Source organism: Heptranchias perlo, unplaced genomic scaffold (assembly GCF_035084215.1).
Source record: "Heptranchias perlo isolate sHepPer1 unplaced genomic scaffold, sHepPer1.hap1 HAP1_SCAFFOLD_407, whole genome shotgun sequence".
Taxonomy (NCBI): domain Eukaryota; kingdom Metazoa; phylum Chordata; class Chondrichthyes; order Hexanchiformes; family Hexanchidae; genus Heptranchias; species Heptranchias perlo.
In genome coordinates this window covers 1-22,261 of record NW_027139419.1, presented here as the reverse complement: position 1 = coordinate 22,261, position 22,261 = coordinate 1, and the positions used below count along the sequence as shown (strand labels likewise).

Here is a 22,261-nt window from a genome sequence, read left to right as displayed (position 1 = left end):
GTATTAACTACACCCCCCAATTTGGTGTCATCCGCAAATTTTGAAATTGTGCTTCCGATTCCCGAATACAAATCATTAATGTAAATTGTGAACAACAGTGGTCCCAGCACCGATCCCTGTGGAACACCACTTCCCACCTTTTGCCAGTCTGAGTAACTACCCTTAATCCCTACTCTCTGTTTTCTGTTTTGTTGCCAACTTGCTCTCCATTATCTGCTCATTTATCCTGAGTGCAGAGAAGGTTAAGGGCAGATTTAATAGCGGAGTTCAAAATTTTGAGTGATTTTCATAGAGTAGAGAGTGAGAAACTGTTTCCAATGGCAGGAGGGTCGGTAACCAGAGGACACAGATTTAAGGTAAACAGCAAAAGAACCAGAGGGGAGATTTGGAGAATTTCTTTCACAACGAGTTGTTCTGATCTGGAATGCGCTGCCTGAAAGGGCGGTGGAAGCAGATTCAATAATAACTTTCAAAAGGGAATCAGATAAATACTTGAAAAGGAAAAATTTGCAGGGCTATGTGGAAAGGGCAGGGAAGTGGGTCAAAGAGCCGGCACAGGCACGATGGGCTGAATGGCCTCCTTCTGTGCTGTAAGATTCTATGATTCTATAGGGGACTGCCAGTATAGAATCATCGAAAGGTTACAGCACGGAAGGAGGCCGTTCGGCCCATCGAGTTCACGCCGGCTCTATGCAAAAGCAATCCAGCTGGTCCCGTTCCCCTGCCCTTTCCCTGTATCACTGCAGATTTTTTCCTTTCAAGTAGTTATCCAGTTCCCTTTTGAAGGCCATGATTGAATCTGCCTCCACCACCCCCTCGGGCCGTGCATTCCAGATCCTAACCACTCGCTGTGTAAAAAAGTTTTTCCTCATATCACCTTTGGTTCTTTTGCCAATCACCTTAAATCTATGTCCTCTCATTCTTGACCCTTCCGCCAATGGGAACAGTTTCTCTCTATTTACTCTGTCTCGACCCTTCATGATTTTGAATACCTCTATCAAATCTCCGCGCAACCATCTCTGTTCCAAGGAGAACAACCCCAGCTTCTCTGGCCTATCCACGTAACTAAAGTCCCTCATCCCTGTTCCTGTACCCCTTTTAGAGTTGTGCCCTCTAGTTTATATTGCCTCTCCTCATTCTTCCTACTAAAATGTATCACTTTGCATTTTTCTGCGTTAAATTTCATGCCACATGTCCGCCCAGGCCACCTGCCTGTCTATACCTCTTGAAGTCTATCACTATCCTCCTCACTGTTTACTACCCTTCCAAGTTTTGTGTCATCTGCAAATTTTGAAATTGTCCCCTCTACACCCAAGTCATGAATATATATCAAGGAAAGTATCTCTAAGCACTGGCACCTAATAGACCACATCATGGTCCGAGCGAGGGACCGCAAAGATGTCCGCATCACCCGCGCCATGCCTGGAGCCGACGACTGCTGGACTGACCACCGACTAATCCACTCTACCATCTCCATCAACCTGGCCCCAAACCGGCAGCGGCAGAAAAAACTCTGCCGCAGGAGACTTAATGTCGCTGGACTCAAAGACCCTGAGAAGAAAGACCGACTCAGCCGTCGCCTTACAACCAATCTGGCGACGACCAATGATCCAGAGTCGCAGAGTGCCCACAGCGTCTGGTCCGCCCTAAAAGCCACCATAGTCAGCACCTGCGAGGAGACGCTCGGTCTCTCGACCAGGAAACACCAAGACTGGTTCGACGAGAATGATCAGGAGATCCAGGATCTCTTAGACCGTAAATGAATTGGCAGCTCCACCAAAACTCGAGTGAGAGGAAACAAGCCTCCAGGCAACTGAAGGCCGAGGTGCAACAAAGAACCCGTGACCTAAAGAACAGATGGTGGGTGGAAAGAGCGCAGGAGACTCAGCAACTCGCTGACAACCACGACGTGCGCGGCTTCTTCAGCGCAATTAAAGCCATTCACGGTCCGAGTACCCAGGGACCTACCCCACTGAGAGCCAAACATGGAGAGGCGCTCATCAAAGACAGAGAGGCAGTCAACGCCCGCTGGAGAGAGCACTTCGAGGACCTCCTCAACCAAGACCCAGTCCTCGACACCATCCCGCAACACGCTACCCACCACCATCTCAGCTCAACCCCAGCCCGCCGTGATGTCAAAAAAGCCATTCGACAGCTGAAAAACAACAATGTCCCCGGTGCTGATGGAATCCCCGCTGAAGTACGAAAACACGGCGGAGATGCACTCTTGACATGAATACACGACCTTATCACACTTGTCTGCAAGGAAGAGAGCATGCTGGGAGATCTCAGACGCCGTAATTGTGACCATCTTCAAGAAAGGAGATAGGTCCGACTGCGGAAATTACAGAGGGGTTTCCCTACTGTCCACCACGGGAAAGGTCATCGCGAGAATCCTCCTCAACCGCCTCCTTCCAGTGGCCGAAGAGCTCCTCCCTGAGTCTCAATGCGGCTTCCGCCCGTCAAGAGGCACAATGGACATGATCTTTAGCGCGCGACACTCCACCCCATCACCATGAAGCTCCCCGCCGGAGTGGAGCTAACCTACAGGACAAGCGGGAAACTGTTCAACCTTCGACACCTCCAGGCCAGAACCAAGACCACCCCAACTTCTGTCATCGAGCTGCAGTACGCAGACGATGCCAGCGTGTGCGCACACTCAGAGGCCGAGCTACAAACCATCGTCGATGCATTCACCGAGGTGTATGAGAGAATGGGACTCGGGCTAAACATCCCGAAAACAACGGTCCTCTCCCAGCCCGCTCCTGCCACACAACACTGCCCCCCGACCATCAAGATCCACGGTGAGCCTCTGGACAGTGTGGATCATTTCCCATACCTCGGGAGCCTCCTCTCGGTGCGAGCAGACATCGATGATAAAATTCAACATCGACTCCAATGCGCCAGTGACACCTGAGGAACAGAGTGTTCGAAGACCGAGACCTCAAATCCAGCACCAAACTCATGGTCTACAGAGCAGCCGTGGTCCCCGCCCTCCTGTACACATCAGAAACATGGACAATGTACAGCAGACACCTCAAATCACTGGAGAGATATCACCAACGTTGCCTCTGCAAAATCCTGCAAATCCACTGGCGGGATAGACGCACCAACGTGAGCGTTCTCTCCCAGGCTAATATCCCCAGTATCGAGGCACTGGTCACGCTCAACCAGCTGCGCTGGGCGGGGCCACATTGTCCGCATGCCCGACACAAGATTCCCTAAACAAGTGCTCTACTCCGAGCTCCGCAATGGCAGGCGATCACTGGGAGGGCAGAGGAAACGCGAGACGGACACTCTCAAAGCCTCCCTAAAAAAATGCAACATCCCCACTGACACGTGGGAATCGCTTGCCCTAAAACACCCAAACTTGAGAAGAAGCATCCACGAAGGCGCCAATTACCTCGAGCGTCACCGAGTGGAGCACGCGGAGGCCAAGCGTAAGCAGCAAAAAGAGCGCACAGAATCCAGAGCGTCTCACCCACCCACCTTATCAAACACTACCTGCCCCACCTGTGGCAGAGTCTGCGGCTCCAGGATTGGACTATTCAGCCACCGCAGAACCCACCCTCCCGGAGTGGAAGCAAGTCATCCTCGACCCTGAGGGACTGCCAAAGAAGAAGATTTATCAAGAAAAGTAGTGGTCCCAGCACCAACCCCTGGGGAACACCACTGCACACCTCCCTCCAGTCCGAAAAACAACCGTTCACCACTACTCTCTGTTTCCTGTCACTCAGCCAATTCTGTATCCATGTTTTCACTGCCCCCTTTATTCCATGGGCCGCAATCTTGATGATAAGCCTACCGTGCGGCACTTTATCAAATGCCTTTTGGAAGTCCATATACATCACATCAACTGTATTACCCTCATCTACCCTCCCTGTTACCTCATCAAAAAGCTCTATCAGGTTAGTTAAACACGATTTGCCTTTGACAATTCCGTGCTGGCTTTCCCTATTCAATCCACACTTGACCAAGTGACTGTTAATTCTGTCCCGGATTATCGGTTCTAAAAGTTTCCCCACCACTGAGATTAAACTGACTGGCCAATAGTTGCTGGGTTTATCCTTACACCCTCTTTTGAACAAGGGTGGAACATTTGTGATTCTCCAGTCCTCTGGCACCACCCCCCGTATCTCCGGATGTTTGGAAAGTTATGGCCAGTTAGCAGGTCGGGTTAGTTGTGTTCAGACAGCTGGGAACATCCCCGAACTTTAATCTCAGGTCCCTGTGTGTGTGGATCAGGAGCCTGAGATTAATCCTCAGTCGTCAGTGACACCTGCTTTAAACATTCCTCACTGGAATGGGCCAAAGCTTCACCCACCATGGGTCAGGTAGGGGCGGGGTTACACACTGTCAATCAGAGTGTCTCTTAAAGGGACACTGTCCCTCACAGGGCTGTCAGTATCTGTGCTCCGGGGAGGGGGTTGAATCAGTTCAACAGGGGCAGTCCCTGTCCCAGGGATAGTCATCGAGCAGTCGACAGGGATCAGGGGGAGTGGGAATATTCCAAGGTGTGTTTATATCACAGGGGATCACACTGTTCATAATTTCTGTTTAACCTTTTTTTTCTCGGTGATGTTTCTTCAGTCAGGGTTTAGTGCGAGGGATTCGAGGGTCGAGTTCCTGCACCTGTTCCCTCCTCGCAGCTCGGAACTGGTCCGAGTCTGAGACCCAGGGCCAGAGGGAGTGTTGGTGAATTCAGAGTGAACAGGGAGCAACAGTTTCATGTACAGAAGGAACATCAGATTCATCTCAATTCACCACTGAATTCTCACTGCTGTGTGGAAACTAATGGAGACTTTAATGAGAGCTGTGAGCAGGATGGAACAGTAACAGGAGGGAGAGATCCCAGGGCACACTCCTGTATTCAGGATGGAACAGTACATAGGAACATAGGAACAGGAGTAGGCCATTCAGCCCCTCGTGCCTGCTCCGCCATTTGATAAGATCATGGCTGGTCTGTGATCTAACTCCATATACCTGCCTTTGGCCCATATCCCTTAATACCTTTGGTTGCCAAAAAGCTATCTATCTCAGATTTAAATTTAGCAATTGAGCTAGTATCAATTGCCGTTTGCGGAAGAGAGTTCCAAACTTCAACCACCCTTTGTGTGCAGAGATGTTTTCTAATCTCGCTCCTGAAAAGTCTGGCTCTAATTTTTAGACTGTGCCCCCAACTCCTGGAATCCCCAACCAGCGGAAACAGTTTCTCTCTATCCACCCTATCTGTTCCCCTTAATATCTTATAAACTTCGATCAGATCACCTCTTAACCTTCGAAACTCCAGAGAATACAACCCCAATTTGTGTAATCTCTCCTCGTAACTTAAACCTTGCAGTCCGGGTATCATTCTAGTAAACCCACGCTGCACTCCCTCCAAGGCCAATATGTCCTTCCGAAGGTGCGATGCCCAGAACTGCTCACAGTACTCCAGGTGCGGTCAAACCAGGGTTTTGTATAGCTGCAGCATAACTTGTACTCTCGTCCTCTAGATATAAAGGCCAGCATTCCATTAGCCTTCTTAATTATTTTCTGCACCTGTTCAGGACACTTCAATGATCTATGTCCCTGAACCCCGAAGTCCCTTTGGACATCCACTGTTTTTAACTTTTTACCATTTAGAAAGTACCCTGTTCTATCCTTTTTTGATCCAAAGTGGATGACCTCACATTTGTCTACATTGAATTCCATTTGCCACAGTTTTGCCCATTCACCTGATCTATCAATATCGCTTTGTAATTTTATGTTTTCATCTACACTAGTAACAGGAGGGAGAGAGCCCAGGGCACACTCCTGTATTCAGGATGGGACAGTAACAGGAGGGAGAGAGCCCAGGGCACACTCCTGCATTGAGGATGGAACAGTAACAGGAGGGAGAGAGCCCAGGGCACACTCCTGTATTCAGGATGGAACAGGAACAGGAGGGAGAGAGCCCAGGGCACACTCCTGTATTCAGGATGGGACAGTCACAGGAGGGAGAGAGCCCAGGGCACACTCCTGTATTGAGGATGGAACAGTCACAGGAGGGAGAGAGCCCAGGGCACACTCCTGTATTCAGGATGGGACAGTCACAGGAGGGAGAGAGCCCAGGGCACACTCCTGTATTGAGGATGGGACAGTAACAGGAGGGAGAGAGCCCAGGGCACACTCCTGTATTCAGGATGGAACAGTAACGGGAGGGAGAGAGTCCAGGCCACACTCCTGTATTCAGGATGGGACAGTAACGGGAGGGAGAGAGCCTGGGGCACACTCCTGTATTTAGGATGGAACAGTAACAGGAGGGAGAGAGCCCAGGACACACTCCTGTGAGCTGTGTATTCCCAGTACAGCCAGTGCTGAGATTGTGGGGCTGTAACTGTGAGTCTGTGGGATGTGTTGTGTGCTGATGAATCCCCTCCGTTGTGTCTGGGAGAACGTGTGCACAGTGCCAGGGGCTTGTGTGATTAAACTGACTGCTACTGTGTGTCTCCACTGCAGTGTTTGCACTGAGTGTACAGCACTGGGACCCACACACTGCTATTTTACAGGGATTCTGATCAAAGGCCATTTATTTAACAGGGGATGAACACAGTCTGAGAGGTGATATGGGGCTGACGGTGTCTGGGAAATACTGACACTCCCACCCTGCAGCTGTCAATCATTGATGGGAGTGGAATAACCCTGTCTGACCAATCTCTTCTCTCCTCTCCAGGGCAAAGGTCAGCGATGAGCCTGGATCCAAAGACAGCAAACTGGAACTTGGTTCTGTCGGATGATCTGAGATCAGTAACACAGACTAAACAGAAACAGCCCTACCCACCTCACCCAGAGAGGTTTAAAGACGATCCCCAAGTCCTCTGCTCCCAGAGTTTCTCCTCAGGATCCCATTCCTGGGATGTGGAGACTGATGGGAATCTCTGCAGAATAGGGATTGTGTGTGGGAGCGCAGAGAGAGAGGGGGGAGAGTCTGGTCTCGGGAACAGCAATAAATCCTGGTGTTTATGTTATGGTTTGTTTGGTGTTTCTCTCAGAACCGGTCACAATTCCCACTTCACTCGCCTCCCACTGATCCCGTCTAAGAGCCGGATCCGAGTTCAGTTGGATTACGAGGCCGGGACTGTGTCATTTCACCGGGTCACTGACTCACTGACACATTTACACACATTTCAAACCACATTCACTGAACCCGTGTTTCCGGCATTTTATTGTTGGAAAAAAACATCCCTAAAACTGTTAAATTAATCCTGATAGTTCAGACTCAGTGATGTCACTTCCTCTTCAGGACTGCTGTCACTTCCAGGTCTGCCCCTCTAATGATGTCATTTCCAGGAGTGCCCCTCTAATGATGTCATTTCCAGGAGTGCCCTTCTGATGATGTCACTTCCAGGACTGCCCTTTCAAGGATCCGGGGTCTTTGTGATTTTCTTTGTGAGGGTCGGTCACTAAAGCTAAAAATAGCTGCTTTTGGTGAGTTTGCTTGTAATTCGTAGCGTTCCAATTAATTGTCTCCTTCAGTTGTAGAATTTTACCACTTTAGTTGCAGAATTGTCGTGGTATTAATCACAGTAGTGAATCAGAATTACGGCAGGCACGACTGCACTAATCACAGTAGTGAATTATAGTAGTGACAGGGCACGACTGAATTAATCACAGTAGTGAATCGTAGTGATAGGGCACAACTGCATTAATCACAGTAGTGAATGGTAGTGACAGGGCACGACTTGCATTAATCTCAGTAGTGAATGGTAGTGACAGGGCACGACTATTAATCTCAGTAGTGAACTGTAGTGACAGGGCACGACTGTATTAATCTCAGTAGTGAATGGCAGTGACAGGGCACGACTATTAATCTCAGTAGTGAACTGTAGTGACAGGGCACGACTGTATTAATCTCAGTAGTGAATGGCAGTGACAGGGCACGACTATTAATCTCAGTAGTGAACTGTAGTGACAGGGCACGACTGTATTAATCTCAGTCGTGAATGGCAGTGACAGGGCACGGTCCCTTTAAAGTGCTGCTGTGAAAATCTGAGGCTGGGGTTTGAAATTGTTCTTTGACGGTCGCTCCAAACAGCGATGGTGAATCGACAGCCCGAGTTACACTGACTTCAGTGGGAAAGAAAATGGTGTGGGTGTAAAATGGGCTGTCCATTCACTATCGCCCGTGTTGCACTAACACCAGAGACTAATTTCACCCCCGGGGTCTCCTGGGCATCGCTGAGAGCTTCTGGGACTGCCCAGGGGGGTAACACATCTGTCCGAAACTAAGTAAATGTATTGATTCATTGGACCAGACTGGGAACTTTTAATTTATGTTTTATGGGGTGGTGATTTTTAGTTTATTGGACAGTCAGGTTCCTCCAGGGCTCACAACCAACATGAAATGGGAATATTATGGGATGTTTAACTTAATTAGACACGAGGAGGTGACTGAGTGTGTGAGATTTCAACAGGAAAATTGCCCCACCAATTGGGGTCTACAATCAGCGTCCCAGGTGGTCATGGGTGATAATGGGACATTTTGTGATAACCAAAACCAAAGGGTCAGGAAAACGATGTGTGAGTGACCGGTGAGAAACAAAGATCACCTGGGAACAACCCCCAAAGGGCATCAATCAGGAATCAATACACAATCCAGTGAAAGTCAGGAAAGGGGAGTTAACAATCGTTAATTGATAGCTTTCTCTTGGAGATGGTTGTTATACTGAACAGTGAGAAGAATATTTTATAACCTGGGCTCTACCCGAGACATCGGGACCATGCAGGGGGAGATGAGCAAAGACCTCCAGACACCCCCCGATCTGTTGATCAGATAGCCTGAAAGCACAGGAATGGCTTGTATTTGATGTCACGTTCGGTGTGATTTTGGGAAACTGCTGTGTGTGTAAATGTGATATTTTGCACGTGAGGCAACTCGTCTGTGGAATGCATGATGGAGTTGCCCTGAAGGACGGGTCTCAGACATGCTCAGTCACGTTGACAACACCACTACATGAAATGGTTAATGTGCTCAGGAGAGTGAGGACAGATACTGGATCACTACTGATTTACACTTGGTAATCAAGGCACTGACACATGCTCCATAGAGAAACCGACTAGTTAATGAAACAATCAGGATAGTGTTAAACACACTGGTCCCGATCAGAGGGATTGAAATTAAAGTAAAGACGGACATAGAATTTGGATTTCCAAAATTCAGGTTTGGGTTCCTTTGAGTTAACGATGAAATTGGGACAACTGAGGGCCGGGGAGAAATAATACTGAGCCAGAATTATCCACAAGATGGATAATGGTAAAAAGGAGAGCTGGAGGATCTTTTAAGTCCAAGATTACTTGATAATATGGTAGTATTTGGGGGGAGCCAAGTTTCTGTAGTTTTCTGTACAATGTATTATGATTTTCTTTGTCTGTGTCATGGTGTGTAATATTAACCAAATGAAACTTAGATTCGAAGAGCAAACGGCTGGAGATCGGTCTGTGATGCTCACAGGATGAGGACCTTAGATAAGGCCCCAGGATCCCACAAAGGAGGGGGGGGGGGAGGGTGTTGAAGATTAAGACTGAGAAGTAATGAGGGAAACCACTTTCTTAGATTACTTCTGTAGTTTAAAACCCCTAATATTGATAGACTGACAGAGCATTCGAAACAACGTAATGCTGACATTGAAAAGGGGACCTCGACCCCTGGGGAACCATAAGAACATAAGAAATAGGAGCAGGAGGAGGCCAATCGGCCCCTCGAGCCTGCTCCGCCATTCAATAAAATCATGGCTGATCTGATCCCAACCTCAAATCTAAATTCATGTCCAATCTCCTGCCCGCTCCCCGTAACCCCTAATTCCCTTTACTTCTAGGAAACTGTCTATTTCTGTTTTAAATTTATTTAATGATGTAGCTTCCTGGGGCAGCAAATTCCACAGACCTACGACCCTCTGAGTGAAGAAGTTTCTCATCTCAGTTTTGAAAGAGCAGCCCCTTATTCTAAGATTATGCCCCCTAGTTCTCGTTTCACCCATCCTTGGGAACATCCTTACCGCATCCACCCGATCAAGCCCCTTCACAATCTTATATGTTTCAATAAGATCGCCTCTCATTCTTCTGAACTCCAATGAGTACAGTCCCAATCTACTCAACCTCTCCTCATATGTCCGCCCCCTCATCCCCGCGATTAACCGAGTGAAGCTTCTTTGTACTGCCTCGAGAGCAAGTATGTCTTTTCTTAAGTATGGACACCGAAACTGTATGCAGTATTCCAGATGCGGTCTCACCAATACCTTATATAACTGCAGCAATACCTCCCTGTTTTTATATTCTATCCCCCTAGCAATCAAAGCCAACATTCCGTTGGCCTTATTGATCACCTGCTGCACCTGCATACTAACTTTTTGATTTTCTTGCACTAGGACCCCCAGATCCCTTTGTACTGCAGTACTTTCCAGTTTCTCACCATTGAGATAATAACTTGCTCTCTGATTTTTCCTGCCAAAGTGCATAACCTCACATTTTCCAAAATTGTATTGCATCTGCCAAATCTCCGCCCACTCACCCAGCCTGTCTATATCCCCCTGCAGGTTTTTTACGTCCTCCTCACTCTCTACTTTCCCTCCCATCTTTGTATCATCTGCAAACTTTGATATGTTACACTCGGTCCCCTCCTCCAAATCATTAATATAGATTGTAAAGTGTTGGGGACCCAGCACCGACCCCTGCGGAACACCACTGGCTACTGGTTGCCAGTCCGAGAATGAACCATTTATCCCAACTCTCTGCTTCCTGTTAGATAACCAATCCTCCACCCATGCCAGAATATTACCCCCAATCCAGTGATTCTTTATCTTGAGCAATAATCTTTTATGTGGCACCTTGTCGAATGCCTTCTGGAAGTCTAAATACACTACGTCCACTGGTTCCCCTTTATCCACCCTGTCCGTTATGTCCTCAAAGAACTCAAGCAAATTTGTCAGACATGACTTCCCCTTCGTAAAGCCATGCTGACTTTGTCCGATTAAATTATGTTTATCCAAATGTTCAGCTCCTGTCTCCTTAATAATAGACTCCAAAATTTTACCCACCACAGATGTTAGGCTAACTGGTCTATAATTTCCAGCCTTCTGCCTACTACCCTTTTTAAATAAGGGTGTTACATTAGCAGTTTTCCAATCTGCTGGGACCTTTGTCGAGTCCAGGGAATTTTGGAAAATTATTACCAAAGCATCCACAATCCCCACTGCCACTTCCCTCAAGACCCGAGGATGTAAGCCATCAGGTCCAGGGGGATTTATCCGCCTTGAGTCCCATTAATTTACTGAGTACCAATTCCTTCGTGAATGGAGGGAGGTCGTCTATAATGTGGGACAGCATCCTTGGGTGAAAATCATGTCTCTGCTTTTTGTTATTATACAGCTTGTTATGATTTAACACTTTTCTTTCTCATTTGTCGTATTTGAAAGAACTTTGTGTAAATGTCACGGTGATTAAACTTCTTGTAACAATGTTTAACCTTATCTGTGGTGAGTGCAATTCAGATTCAATGAATGGGTTAAAGTGAGTTATTCGATCTCACACTCACTTGAGGGGCGACTAAAGGATTTTGGACTTTCAATACCAGTTATTAATTACCTGCTAAAGGAGCTGAGTTTAGTTAAAAGTATTAATTCAACAAAGGAACGGTTAAACTGACTGTTCAAGGCGGCATGATGGGAAGGTTGACCACATTGGAAAAGTCTTATTCAGCAGATTGTCTCGAAGGTTAAAGGTAAGACAGATGCAAGGCCTTGAAAGTCTGTGAGAAGCTGTTGTAAACATCAGATGCTGTAATATCAACTTGTTCAAAGCATGGGAAAGAGAGAGAGGGAAGAGTAACAGTGTGTTTTTGCCAGCAAGAGTGGGGGGAAGTGAGGGGGGAGGAGAGTGGGGGGAGGGGGAGGGGAACGTGGGACCTGGTTCCCACACCCAAGTCCAAATTCAAGAGGGGATTGTGAAGTTCGACCCGGGGATCGATTCTCACTCCCCTCCCGGTCTGAGAATGGGGGTCAGTCGCCTCTCCCGCCCCGGTAACCCCAGCGATGGAGCCGGTGCCATTTTGAAAGGGGCCTCCTGCCGGGTGTCCAAATCACCGCCTGTTTCAGGCAATCAGCCCGTTAATATGGAAATTGGGGTAAATAGGCCCCCAATCGCCATTTTAGGCCGGAGCCTGCGCTGTTCTCACTCCGAGCAGCTCCACGGGCGATGGGACCGAAGAGGCCCGGAAAAGAAGTGGCCAATTAGGTTTGTATGTCATGGAGGAGCAGGAGGGACCCACAGAAATAATCTGGGCTGCTGCCTCCCCGGGACCCTCACCCTTCACGATCCAACCGCCAATATTGGAAGAGGAGCAATTGAGTTCTCTCCGGTGTCCTGGGGCCAATATTTATCCCTCAACTAACATCACGATGAAACAGATTATCTGATCATTTATCACATTCCTGTTTGTGGGATCTTGCTGTGCGCAAATTGGCTGCTGCGTTTCCTACATTAAAACAGTGAGTACACTCCAAAAGTGCTTAATTGGTTGTAAATGGCTTTGGGACATCCTGAGGTTGTGAAAGGCGCTATATAAATGCAAGTTCTTTCTTTCTTCAATGACTGGGGCCCAGAACTGGGCGGGGGGGGGGGGGGGGGTTTCAGATCTGGTTCTTGCTCAGAGTTAAATGATTGTGTTTGTTTCCCTGGTGAAGGACAAAAAATGCCGTCAGATTCCGCTCTGCCCCCGAGTCTCGGCCTCAGCTCATGTTTCCCGCTGCGTTTCTCAATTCTCCCAGTTTTTATTTTGATAGATCGGGCCGTCCAGGATCTAATGACCTCGAGCTCTGCTCATTTATCCTCACCCTGTTTACAGATTTTAACGCTGTAAATCCTGTTAAATTAGCAGAGCTGGGAGTTGCGGGATTGGGATGAATTCAGACGGTGTGATTCCAGCCCCAGTCCTTCGATATCCCGGGTATTAATCTCACTCCAGTTATCATCATTCACTCTGCGTTAAAACATTTTCTTTTTGCTGTTTCTATTTGTTTTAATCCCCTTCCCTCTCCCTCCCAGCTGCTCCTTGTTGGTCTGAGGTTCCACAGCTCTGGTCACCCCCTCACCCCCCCCCAGTACCTCATCCCCAAGGGGCCAGTGTTCGTGTGATGGTGAATGTCAGCTGGATATTTGACCTTGGGGGGAATCCTGTCTCCAACCAGTGGTTGAAGATGTCCCATAAACAGCGATGTGATAATGACCGGATAATCTGTTTTATGATGTTGGTTGAGGGATAAATATTGTCCAGGACACCGGGGAGAACTCCCCTGCTCTTCTCCCAATAGTGTCCGTGGGATCATTGCTGTTTGTGGGATCTTGCTGTGCATCAATGAGCTGCCTCATTCCCTCCATTCCAACAGTGACTACACTTCAAACCCACCTCATTGTGTGTAAAGCGCTTTGGGCCGTCCTGAGGCGGTGAAGAGTCAGTTCCTCAGTGTCTCTCCAATGGAGCCGTTACTCAGTGAGATCGCAGGCTGCTCTTGTTCCTCTTTGAGTTAAATTGTATTTGGGTCTATTTGATTGAGAGAGAGAGAGGGCCCAGACCGAGTGCTCACTGCTCCCCAAACCTTCCTTCCCAAAGGCTGCGATCAGGTGTTGAGTCACTGGGAGCCGGGCGGCGAGGATTTCAATGTCTGACCTGGACATCCAGCAGCTCTCAGACTGCGATTAATCGGCTGATGCAGAAACCCCGGGTCCCGGGGAATTCACTCGGTGACTCCGCCATTTTCCCTCCTTCAGATTCTCCGACTCTCATTTCCCGCTCAATCCGCCCCTCGCGCTCAACACACGCACAGTGCGCAGGCGCCGGGCCCGAGTCCGTGTGGGGGGGGGGGACAGAGTCCGTGTGGGAATGGGGGGGGGGACAGAGTCCGTGTGGGAATGGGGGGGGGGGGGGGACAGAGTCCGTGTGGGAATGGGGGGGGGGACAGAGTCCGTGTGGGAATGGGGGGGGGGGACAGAGTCCGTGTGGGAATGGGGGGGGGGGGGGGACAGAGTCCGTGTGGGAATGGGGGGGGGGACAGAGTCCGTGTGGGAATGGGGGGGGGGACAGAGTCCGTGTGGGAATGGGGGGGGGACAGAGTCCGTGTGGGAATGGGGGGGGGGGACAGAGTCCGTGTGGGAATGGGGGGGGGGGGACAGAGTCCGTGTGGGAATGGGGGGGGGGACAGAGTCCGTGTGGGAATGGGGGGGGGACAGAGTCCGTGTGGGAATGGGGGGGGGGGGACAGAGTCCGTGTGGGAATGGGGGGGGGACAGAGTCCGTGTGGGAATGGGGGGGGGGGGACAGAGTCCGTGTGGGAATGGGGGGGGGGGGGACAGAGTCCGTGTGGGAATGGGGGGGGGGGGGACAGAGTCCGTGTGGGAATGGGGGGGGGGGGACAGAGTCCGTGTGGGAATGGGGGGGGGGGGACAGAGTCCGTGTGGGAATGGGGGGGGGGGGACAGAGTCCGTGTGGGAATGGGGGGGGGGACAGAGTCCGTGTGGGAATGGGGGGGGGGGGGGACAGAGTCCGTGTGGGAATGGGGGGGGGGGGACAGAGTCCGTGTGGGAATGGGGGGGGGGGACAGAGTCCGTGTGGGAATGGGGGGGGGGGGGGACAGAGTCCGTGTGGGAATGGGGGGGGGACAGAGTCCGTGTGGGAATGGGGGGGGGGACAGAGTCCGTGTGGGGGGGGGGGGGACAGAGTCCGTGTGGGAATGGGGGGGGGACAGAGTCCGTGTGGGGGGGGGACAGAGTCCGTGTGGGAATGGGGGGGGGACAGAGTCCGTGTGGGAATGGGGGGGGGACAGAGTCCGTGTGGGGGGGGGGGACAGAGTCCGTGTGGGAATGGGGGGGGGGGGACAGAGTCCGTGTGGGAATGGGGGGGGGGACAGAGTCCGTGTGGGAATGGGGGGGGGGGACAGAGTCCGTGTGGGAATGGGGGGGGGGACAGAGTCCGTGTGGGGGGGGGGGACAGAGTCCGTGTGGGGGGGGGGGACAGAGTCCGTGTGGGAATGGGGGGGGGGACAGAGTCCGTGTGGGGGGGGGGGACAGAGTCCGTGTGGGAATGGGGGGGGGACAGAGTCCGTGTGGGGGGGGGACAGAGTCCGTGTGGGAATGGGGGGGGGGGGGGACAGAGTCCGTGTGGGAATGGGGGGGGGGGGGACAGAGTCCGTGTGGGAATGGGGGGGGGGGGACAGAGTCCGTGTGGGAATGGGGGGGGGACAGAGTCCGTGTGGGAATGGGGGGGGGGACAGAGTCCGTGTGGGAATGGGGGGGGGGGGGGACAGAGTCCGTGTGGGAATGGGGGGGGGGGGGACAGAGTCCGTGTGGGAATGGGGGGGGGGGGGACAGAGTCCGTGTGGGAATGGGGGGGGGACAGAGTCCGTGTGGGAATGGGGGGGGGGGGACAGAGTCCGTGTGGGAATGGGGGGGGGACAGAGTCCGTGTGGGAATGGGGGGGGGGGACAGAGTCCGTGTGGGAATGGGGGGGGGGACAGAGTCCGTGTGGGAATGGGGGGGGGGACAGAGTCCGTGTGGGAATGGGGGGGGGGACAGAGTCCGTGTGGGAATGGGGGGGGGGGGGGACAGAGTCCGTGTGGGAATGGGGGGGGGACAGAGTCCGTGTGGGAATGGGGGGGGGGGCAGAGTCCGTGTGGGAATGGGGGGGAGGGACAGAGTCCGTGTGGGAATGGGGGGGGGACAGAGTCCGTGTGGGAATGGGGGGGGGACAGAGTCCGTGTGGGAATGGGGGGGGGGGACAGAGTCCGTGTGGGAATGGGGGGGGGGGGACAGAGTCCGTGTGGGAATGGGGGGGGGGGGGGACAGAGTCCGTGTGGGAATGGGGGGGGGGACAGAGTCCGTGTGGGAATGGGGGGGGGGACAGAGTCCGTGTGGGAATGGGGGGGGGGACAGAGTCCGTGTGGGAATGGGGGTGGGACAGAGTCCGTGTGGGGGGGGGGGGGACAGAGTCCGTGTGGGAATGGGGGGGGGGGGGACAGAGTCCGTGTGGGAATGGGGGGGGGGGGACAGAGTCCGTGTGGGAATGGGGGGGGGACAGAGTCCGTGTGGGAATGGGGGGGGGGGGGACAGAGTCCGTGTGGGAATGGGGGGGGGGGGGGACAGAGTCCGTGTGGGAATGGGGGGGGGACAGAGTCCGTGTGGGAATGGGGGGGGGGGACAGAGTCCGTGTGGAATGGGGGGGGGGGACAGAGTCCGTGTGGGAATGGGGGGGGGACAGAGTCCGTGTGGGAATGGGGGGGGGGGGGACAGAGTCCGTGTGGGAATGGGGGGGGGACAGAGTCCGTGTGGGAATGGGGGGGGGACAGAGTCCGTGTGGGAATGGGGGGGGGGGGGACAGAGTCCGTGTGGGAATGGGGGGGGGACAGAGTCCGTGTGGGAATGGGGGGGCGGACAGAGTCCGTGTGGGAATGGGGGGACAGAGTCCGTGTGGGAATGGGGGGGGGACAGAGTCCGTGTGGGAATGGGGGGGGGGGGGGACAGAGTCCGTGTGGGAATGGGGGGGGGACAGAGTCCGTGTGGGAATGGGGGGGGGGGGACAGAGTCCGTGTGGGAATGGGGGGGGACAGAGTCCGTGTGGGAATGGGGGGGGGGGGACAGAGTCCGTGTGGGAATGGGGGGGGGGACAGAGTCCGTGTGGGAATGGGGGGGGGGGACAGAGTCCGTGTGGAATGGGGGGGGGGACAGAGTCCGTGTGGGAATGGGGGGGGGACAGAGTCCGTGTGGGAATGGGGGGGGGGGGGGGGGGACAGAGTCCGTGTGGGAATGGGGGGGGGACAGAGTCCGTGTGGGAATGGGGGGGGGGGCAGAGTCCGTGTGGGAATGGGGGGGGGACAGAGTCCGTGTGGGGGGGGGGGGGGGACAGAGTCCGTGTGGGAATGGGGGGGGGACAGAGTCCGTGTGGGGGGGGGACAGAGTCCGTGTGGGAATGGGGGGGGGACAGAGTCCGTGTGGGGGGGGGGGGACAGAGTCCGTGTGGGAATGGGGGGGGGGACAGAGTCCGTGTGGGGGGGGGGGGGACAGAGTCCGTGTGGGAATGGGGGGGGACAGAGTCCGTGTGGGAATGGGGGGGGACAGAGTCCGTGTGGGAATGGGGGGGGGGGACAGAGTCCGTGTGGGAATGGGGGGGGGGACAGAGTCCGTGTGGGAATGGGGGGGGGACAGAGTCCGTGTGGGAATGGGGGGGGACAGAGTCCGTGTGGGAATGGGGGGGGGGGACAGAGTCCGTGTGGGAATGGGGGGGGACAGAGTCCGTGTGGGAATGGGGGGGGGGGGACAGAGTCCGTGTGGGAATGGGGGGGGGGGGACAGAGTCCGTGTGGGAATGGGGGGGGGGGACAGAGTCCATGTGGGAATGGGGGGGCGGAGACAGAGTCCGTGTGGGAATGGGGGGGGGGACAGAGTCCGTGTGGGAATGGGGGGGGGGACAGAGTCCGTGTGGGAATGGGGGGGGGGACAGAGTCCGTGTGGGAATGGGGGGGGGGACAGAGTCCGTGTGGGAATGGGGGGGGGGGGACAGAGACCGTTTGGGAATGGGGGGGGGGGGGGACAGAGTCCGTGTGGGAATGGGGGGGGGGGGGGGACAGAGTCCGTGTGGAATGGGGGGGGGACAGAGTCCGTGTGGGAATGGGGGGGGGGACAGAGTCCGTGTGGGAATGGGGGGGGGGGACAGAGTCCGTGTGGGAATGGTGGGGGGACAGAGTCCGTGTGGAATGGGGGGGGGGACAGAGTCCGTGTGGGAATGGGGGGGGGGACAGAGTCCGTGTGGAATGGGGGGGGGGACAGAGTCCGTGTGGGAATGGGGGGGGGGACAGAGTCCGTGTGGGAATGGGGGGACAGAGTCCGTGTGGGAATGGGGGGGGGGGTCAGAGTCCGTGTGGGCCTGAGTTCGGGGTGAAATGTGAACCTGGGGTTTCAGAAGACATTCGACAAGGTTCCACATGAGAGACTGTTCACAAACATGGAATTGGAGGCAACCTCTTGACATGGGAGGGAATTGGTTCGGAGGCCGGAGACAGAGGGCGCTAAACATCCAAGATGGCGTCATGGATGCGCACGCACGTTTCCTGCGTGATCTGTGCCAGACGCCATCTTGGTATCGGAGTTTGTGCAGGCGCAGATAACGAACGCTGGAATCATGTAAAGTGGGGAGAAAATGGCTTCAATCAGTGTGAAACGCTGATTTAAAGTGATAGACACCATTTTGGGACCTAACGCTGAACTCAACGCAGAGTCTTAACCCCGACCATCTGAACGTGTCTTAGAGTTCCTGGAGGACCCCCCACCAGTGCTATTTAAAGGGACCATGCAGGATTTACAGGTTAGTGACTGAATTATTGCCTCTGGCTGCTGAGACATTTGTAACTGTTTTTGGAGGTCTCCCAGACTTCAATACTCGGACGTGGGGACAAAGCCCAACATTTAGAGCCAGGACGTGCAGGAGTGAAGTTAGGAAATGCTTCTACACGCAAAGGGTGGGAGACGTTTGGAACACTCTTCTACAGACGGCAGTTGATGCTCGCTCAATTGTGAATGTTAAATCTGAGATTGATCGATTTCTGTGAACCAAGGGTTTTAAGGGAAATGGGGCTAAGACGGGTATATGGAGTTAGGTCACAGGTCCACCATGATCTCATTGAATGGTGGAACAGGCTCGAGGGGCTAAATGCCACGGCCACTTGCTGCCTCTTGATATGCGCCACCTTCTCCTGCAAGAAAGCGGGACGTGTGTCTGGGTGATGTGCCTGTCATGGTTGAATAGCTGCCAGTGTGTGTGGCCTGTGAGTTGTGGGTGGGCGGCTTGAAACAGTGGTAATGTGTGAGGGTGAGAGGAAGCATCTGATTGGAAGAGTTGAGTATTGATGGGAAGAGTTTATTGGTGTGTGGGTGATGGGGGTGCAGTGCGTGGTGCAGTTGGTCGGAGACACCACTTGACAGTTGACCTTCACTCACCTTGACCACTCGTGTCAAAGCATTGAACTTCTTCCTGCACTGCATCCATGTTCATGATGCTCTGCGCCTGGCATTGACTTCGTCCCCCGCTGCCTCCCACTGCCTTTTGAGTATATGTCTGGAGAACCTGTTGCCCCCCCGCGGTTATCGCATGTCCCTCCTTCTGTCCACCTCTTGCACCCAAGGTCTCTGGCGCATCAGCAGAGAACCTTGGTGCACGCACTCTCACAGGCCTGGTACCAACTCAGATCAGCAGATTGGAGGATGTGCGATTTAGTAGTGCACAACCTTTATTCAATGTTTTAACATAACTCATCGTTGTGTAAACATAAGGATGGGATCTGCATCTGTGTTTTTGTGTGTGCGATGTCTGGTCTCTGTTCAGACTCCGTGCAGACAGTGGACTGTTATTTTCAGCCAATAACAGGTACCAGCTACCTTTAAGAGATTTCGAAGGAACATCCTCCTTTAAGAGATTGAGCTCCCTCTGGTGATGGAAAGTACGAATTGCATTGATTCCACCCGCAAGGCCTGGGATGGACGCTGATTGCAGGAGAGTCCTCGGGTGGGCTGAATCTTGTGTCCTGCACAGGGGTCATTGGGCTCGGGGTAACAGCACATCACACGACCTACGCCCAAAAACGGCCCCGATCCAATTTTTCTCCCCTCACGATTTTGAAAACCTCAATTAAATCTCCACTTAACTTTCTCTACTCTGAGGAGAACCATCCTAGTTCTCCAGTCTCTGCACGTAACTTCCTCAGTACTGCCCCTCGACAGTGCAGCGCTCCCTCAGTCCTGACCCTCCGACAGTGCAGTGCTCCCTCAGTACTGACCCTCCGATACTGCAGCACTCCCTCAGTACTGACCCTCCGACAGTGCAGCACTCCCTCAGTACTGACCCTCCGACAGTGCAGCACTCCCTCAGTACTGACCATCCGATACTGCAGCGCTCCCTCAGTCCTGACCCTCCGAAAGTGCAGGATTCCCTCAGTACTGCCCCTCCGACAGTGCATCACTCCCTCAGGACTGACCCTCCGACAGTGCATCACTCCCTCAGTACTGACCCTCCATCAGTGCAGCACTCCCTCAGTACTGACCTCCGATGGTGCAGAACTCCCTCAGTACTGACCCTCCGACAGTGCAGCACTCCCTCAGTACTGACCCTCCGACAGTGCAGCACTCCCTCAGTACTGACCCTCCGACAGTGCAGCACTCCTCAGTACTGACCCTCCGACAGTGCAGCACTCCCTCAGTACTGACCCTCCGACAGTGCAGCACTCCCTCAGTACTGACCCTCCGACAGTGCAGCACTCCCTCAGTACTGCACTGTGTGTGTCGGCCTGGATTATGAGCTCATTGATGTCAATGCAGAGTCACCGATTCCATCCCTCTCCCTGACCACTGTCTGAGGCTGGACCAGACAGTTCGCAATCCTGGAGTTCTATTTGACCCTGAGATGATCTTCTGACACCATATCCACTCCATCACCAAAACCGCCTACTTCCACCTCTGTAACATCGCCCGTCTCCGCCCTGCTTCAGCTCATCTGCTGCTGAAACCCTCATCCATGCATTTGTTACCTCCAGACTTGACTATTCCAATGCTCTCCTGGCCGGCCTCCCATTTCCACCCTCCGTAAACTTCAGCTCCTCCAAAACTCTGCTGCCCGTATCCGAACTCACACCAAGTCCTGTTCACCCATCACCCCTGCACTCGCTGACCGACATTGGCTCCCAGACAAGCAACACCTGAAATTTAAAATTCTCATCCTTGTGTTCAAATCCCTCCCTGGCCTCGCCCCTCCCTATCTCTGTAACCTCCTCCAGCCCGACAACCCTCCGAGATCTCTGTACTCCTCCAATTCTAGCCTCTTGCGCATCCCCGATTTTAATCGCTCCACCATTGGCGGCCGTGCCTTCAGCTGCCTCGGCCCGAAGCTCTGGAATTCCCCCCCGAAACCTCTCCCCTCTCCCCTTCTCTCTCCTCCTTTAAGACCCTCCTTAAAACCCACCTCTTTGACCAAGCTTTTGATCACCGGGCCTAATATCTCCTTATGTGACTCCGTGTCAATTTCTTTTTGATAATCGCTCCTGTGAATCTCCTTGGTCGTTTTACGATGTTAACGGTGTGATATAAATGGAGGATGTTGTTTTTGGACTGCGGTGAGTTATTGCAGGAGGCCATTATGCTCATCCTGTTCTGATCGATTTACGGGCACATCACATCTTTACTGGATCTGTGTTGTTACCAGGGCAATCGTCCAGATTGAGATAAAGCAATAAACATCACGATAAGATATTTATTCCTCTGGCCCAGACATCACAACACTTCAATATTAAATTAAATGACCAGATTTCTGTAGCCGGCTGCTCTCTGTGTAGGTCGAGGGCATCAGATCATAACAGATAAACAGTTGGAATGGAGAGAACGGCTTGAGTGCAGTGTGATTGAAGGTTTCCCCATCTCTGTAACCCCCTCCAGCCCTACACCCCTCCCTCTCTCTGTAACCCCCTCCAGCCCGACACTCTCCCCATCTCTGTAACCCCCTCCAGCCCCACACCCCTCCCTAGCTCTGTAACCTCCTCCAGCCCTACACCCCTCACTATCTCTGTAACCCCCTCCAGCCCTACACCCCTCCCTATCTCTGTAACCTCCCCCAGCCCTACACCCCTCCCCATGTCTGTAACCCCCTCCAGCCCGACACCCCTCCCTAGCTCTGCAACCTCCTCCAGCCCTACACCCCTCCCCGTCTCTGTAACCCCCTCCAGCCCTACACCCCTCTGAGATCTCTGCGCTCCTCCAATTCTGGCCTCTTGTGCATCCCCAGTTTTCATCACCCCACCATTGGCGGCCGTGCCTTCAGCTGCCTGGGCCCTCAGCTCCTGAAATCCCTCCCTGAACCTTTCTGCCTCTCCACCTCTCTCTCCTCCCTTAAGATGCTTCTTAAAAACCACCTCTTTGTCCAAGCTTTTGGTCACCTGTCCTAATGTCTCCATCTTTGTTTCAGTGTCAAATGTTTTGTCTGATTTACACTCCTGTGAATTTCCTTGGGACGTTTTACTCCGTTAAAGGCGCTATATAAATGCAGTTTGTTGTGTGTGGAATTACAGGGCCCAGCATGAATCCTGAGATCCCTGGGCCCGACATTGTCCCCTCAGTGTGTTGTATCTCTACACGGCCCGAGCTGGGACTGTTTCCTCGTTCTGGGGGCTCTGTCCCGCAGGGCTGTAAACGGCAGAGTAACTGAGAGGGACGGAGTGATCG

The 22,261-nt window shown here is 53.1% G+C and overlaps 1 protein-coding gene across 1 annotated transcript in view; it reads left to right on the top strand.

The window, feature by feature from the left end:
* Positions 1–11,486, top strand: part of LOC137312245 (E3 ubiquitin/ISG15 ligase TRIM25-like) — a 31,761-nt gene extending 20,275 nt beyond the window's left edge. Inside the window, exon 6 of the mRNA XM_067978865.1 lies at positions 6,695–11,486. Within this exon, the coding sequence (XP_067834966.1) occupies positions 6,695–7,224 (530 nt within the window). The 3' untranslated portion in view covers positions 7,225–11,486. The remainder of the gene's footprint in view (positions 1–6,694) is intronic.
* Positions 11,487–22,261: the final 10,775 nt, after the last annotated feature.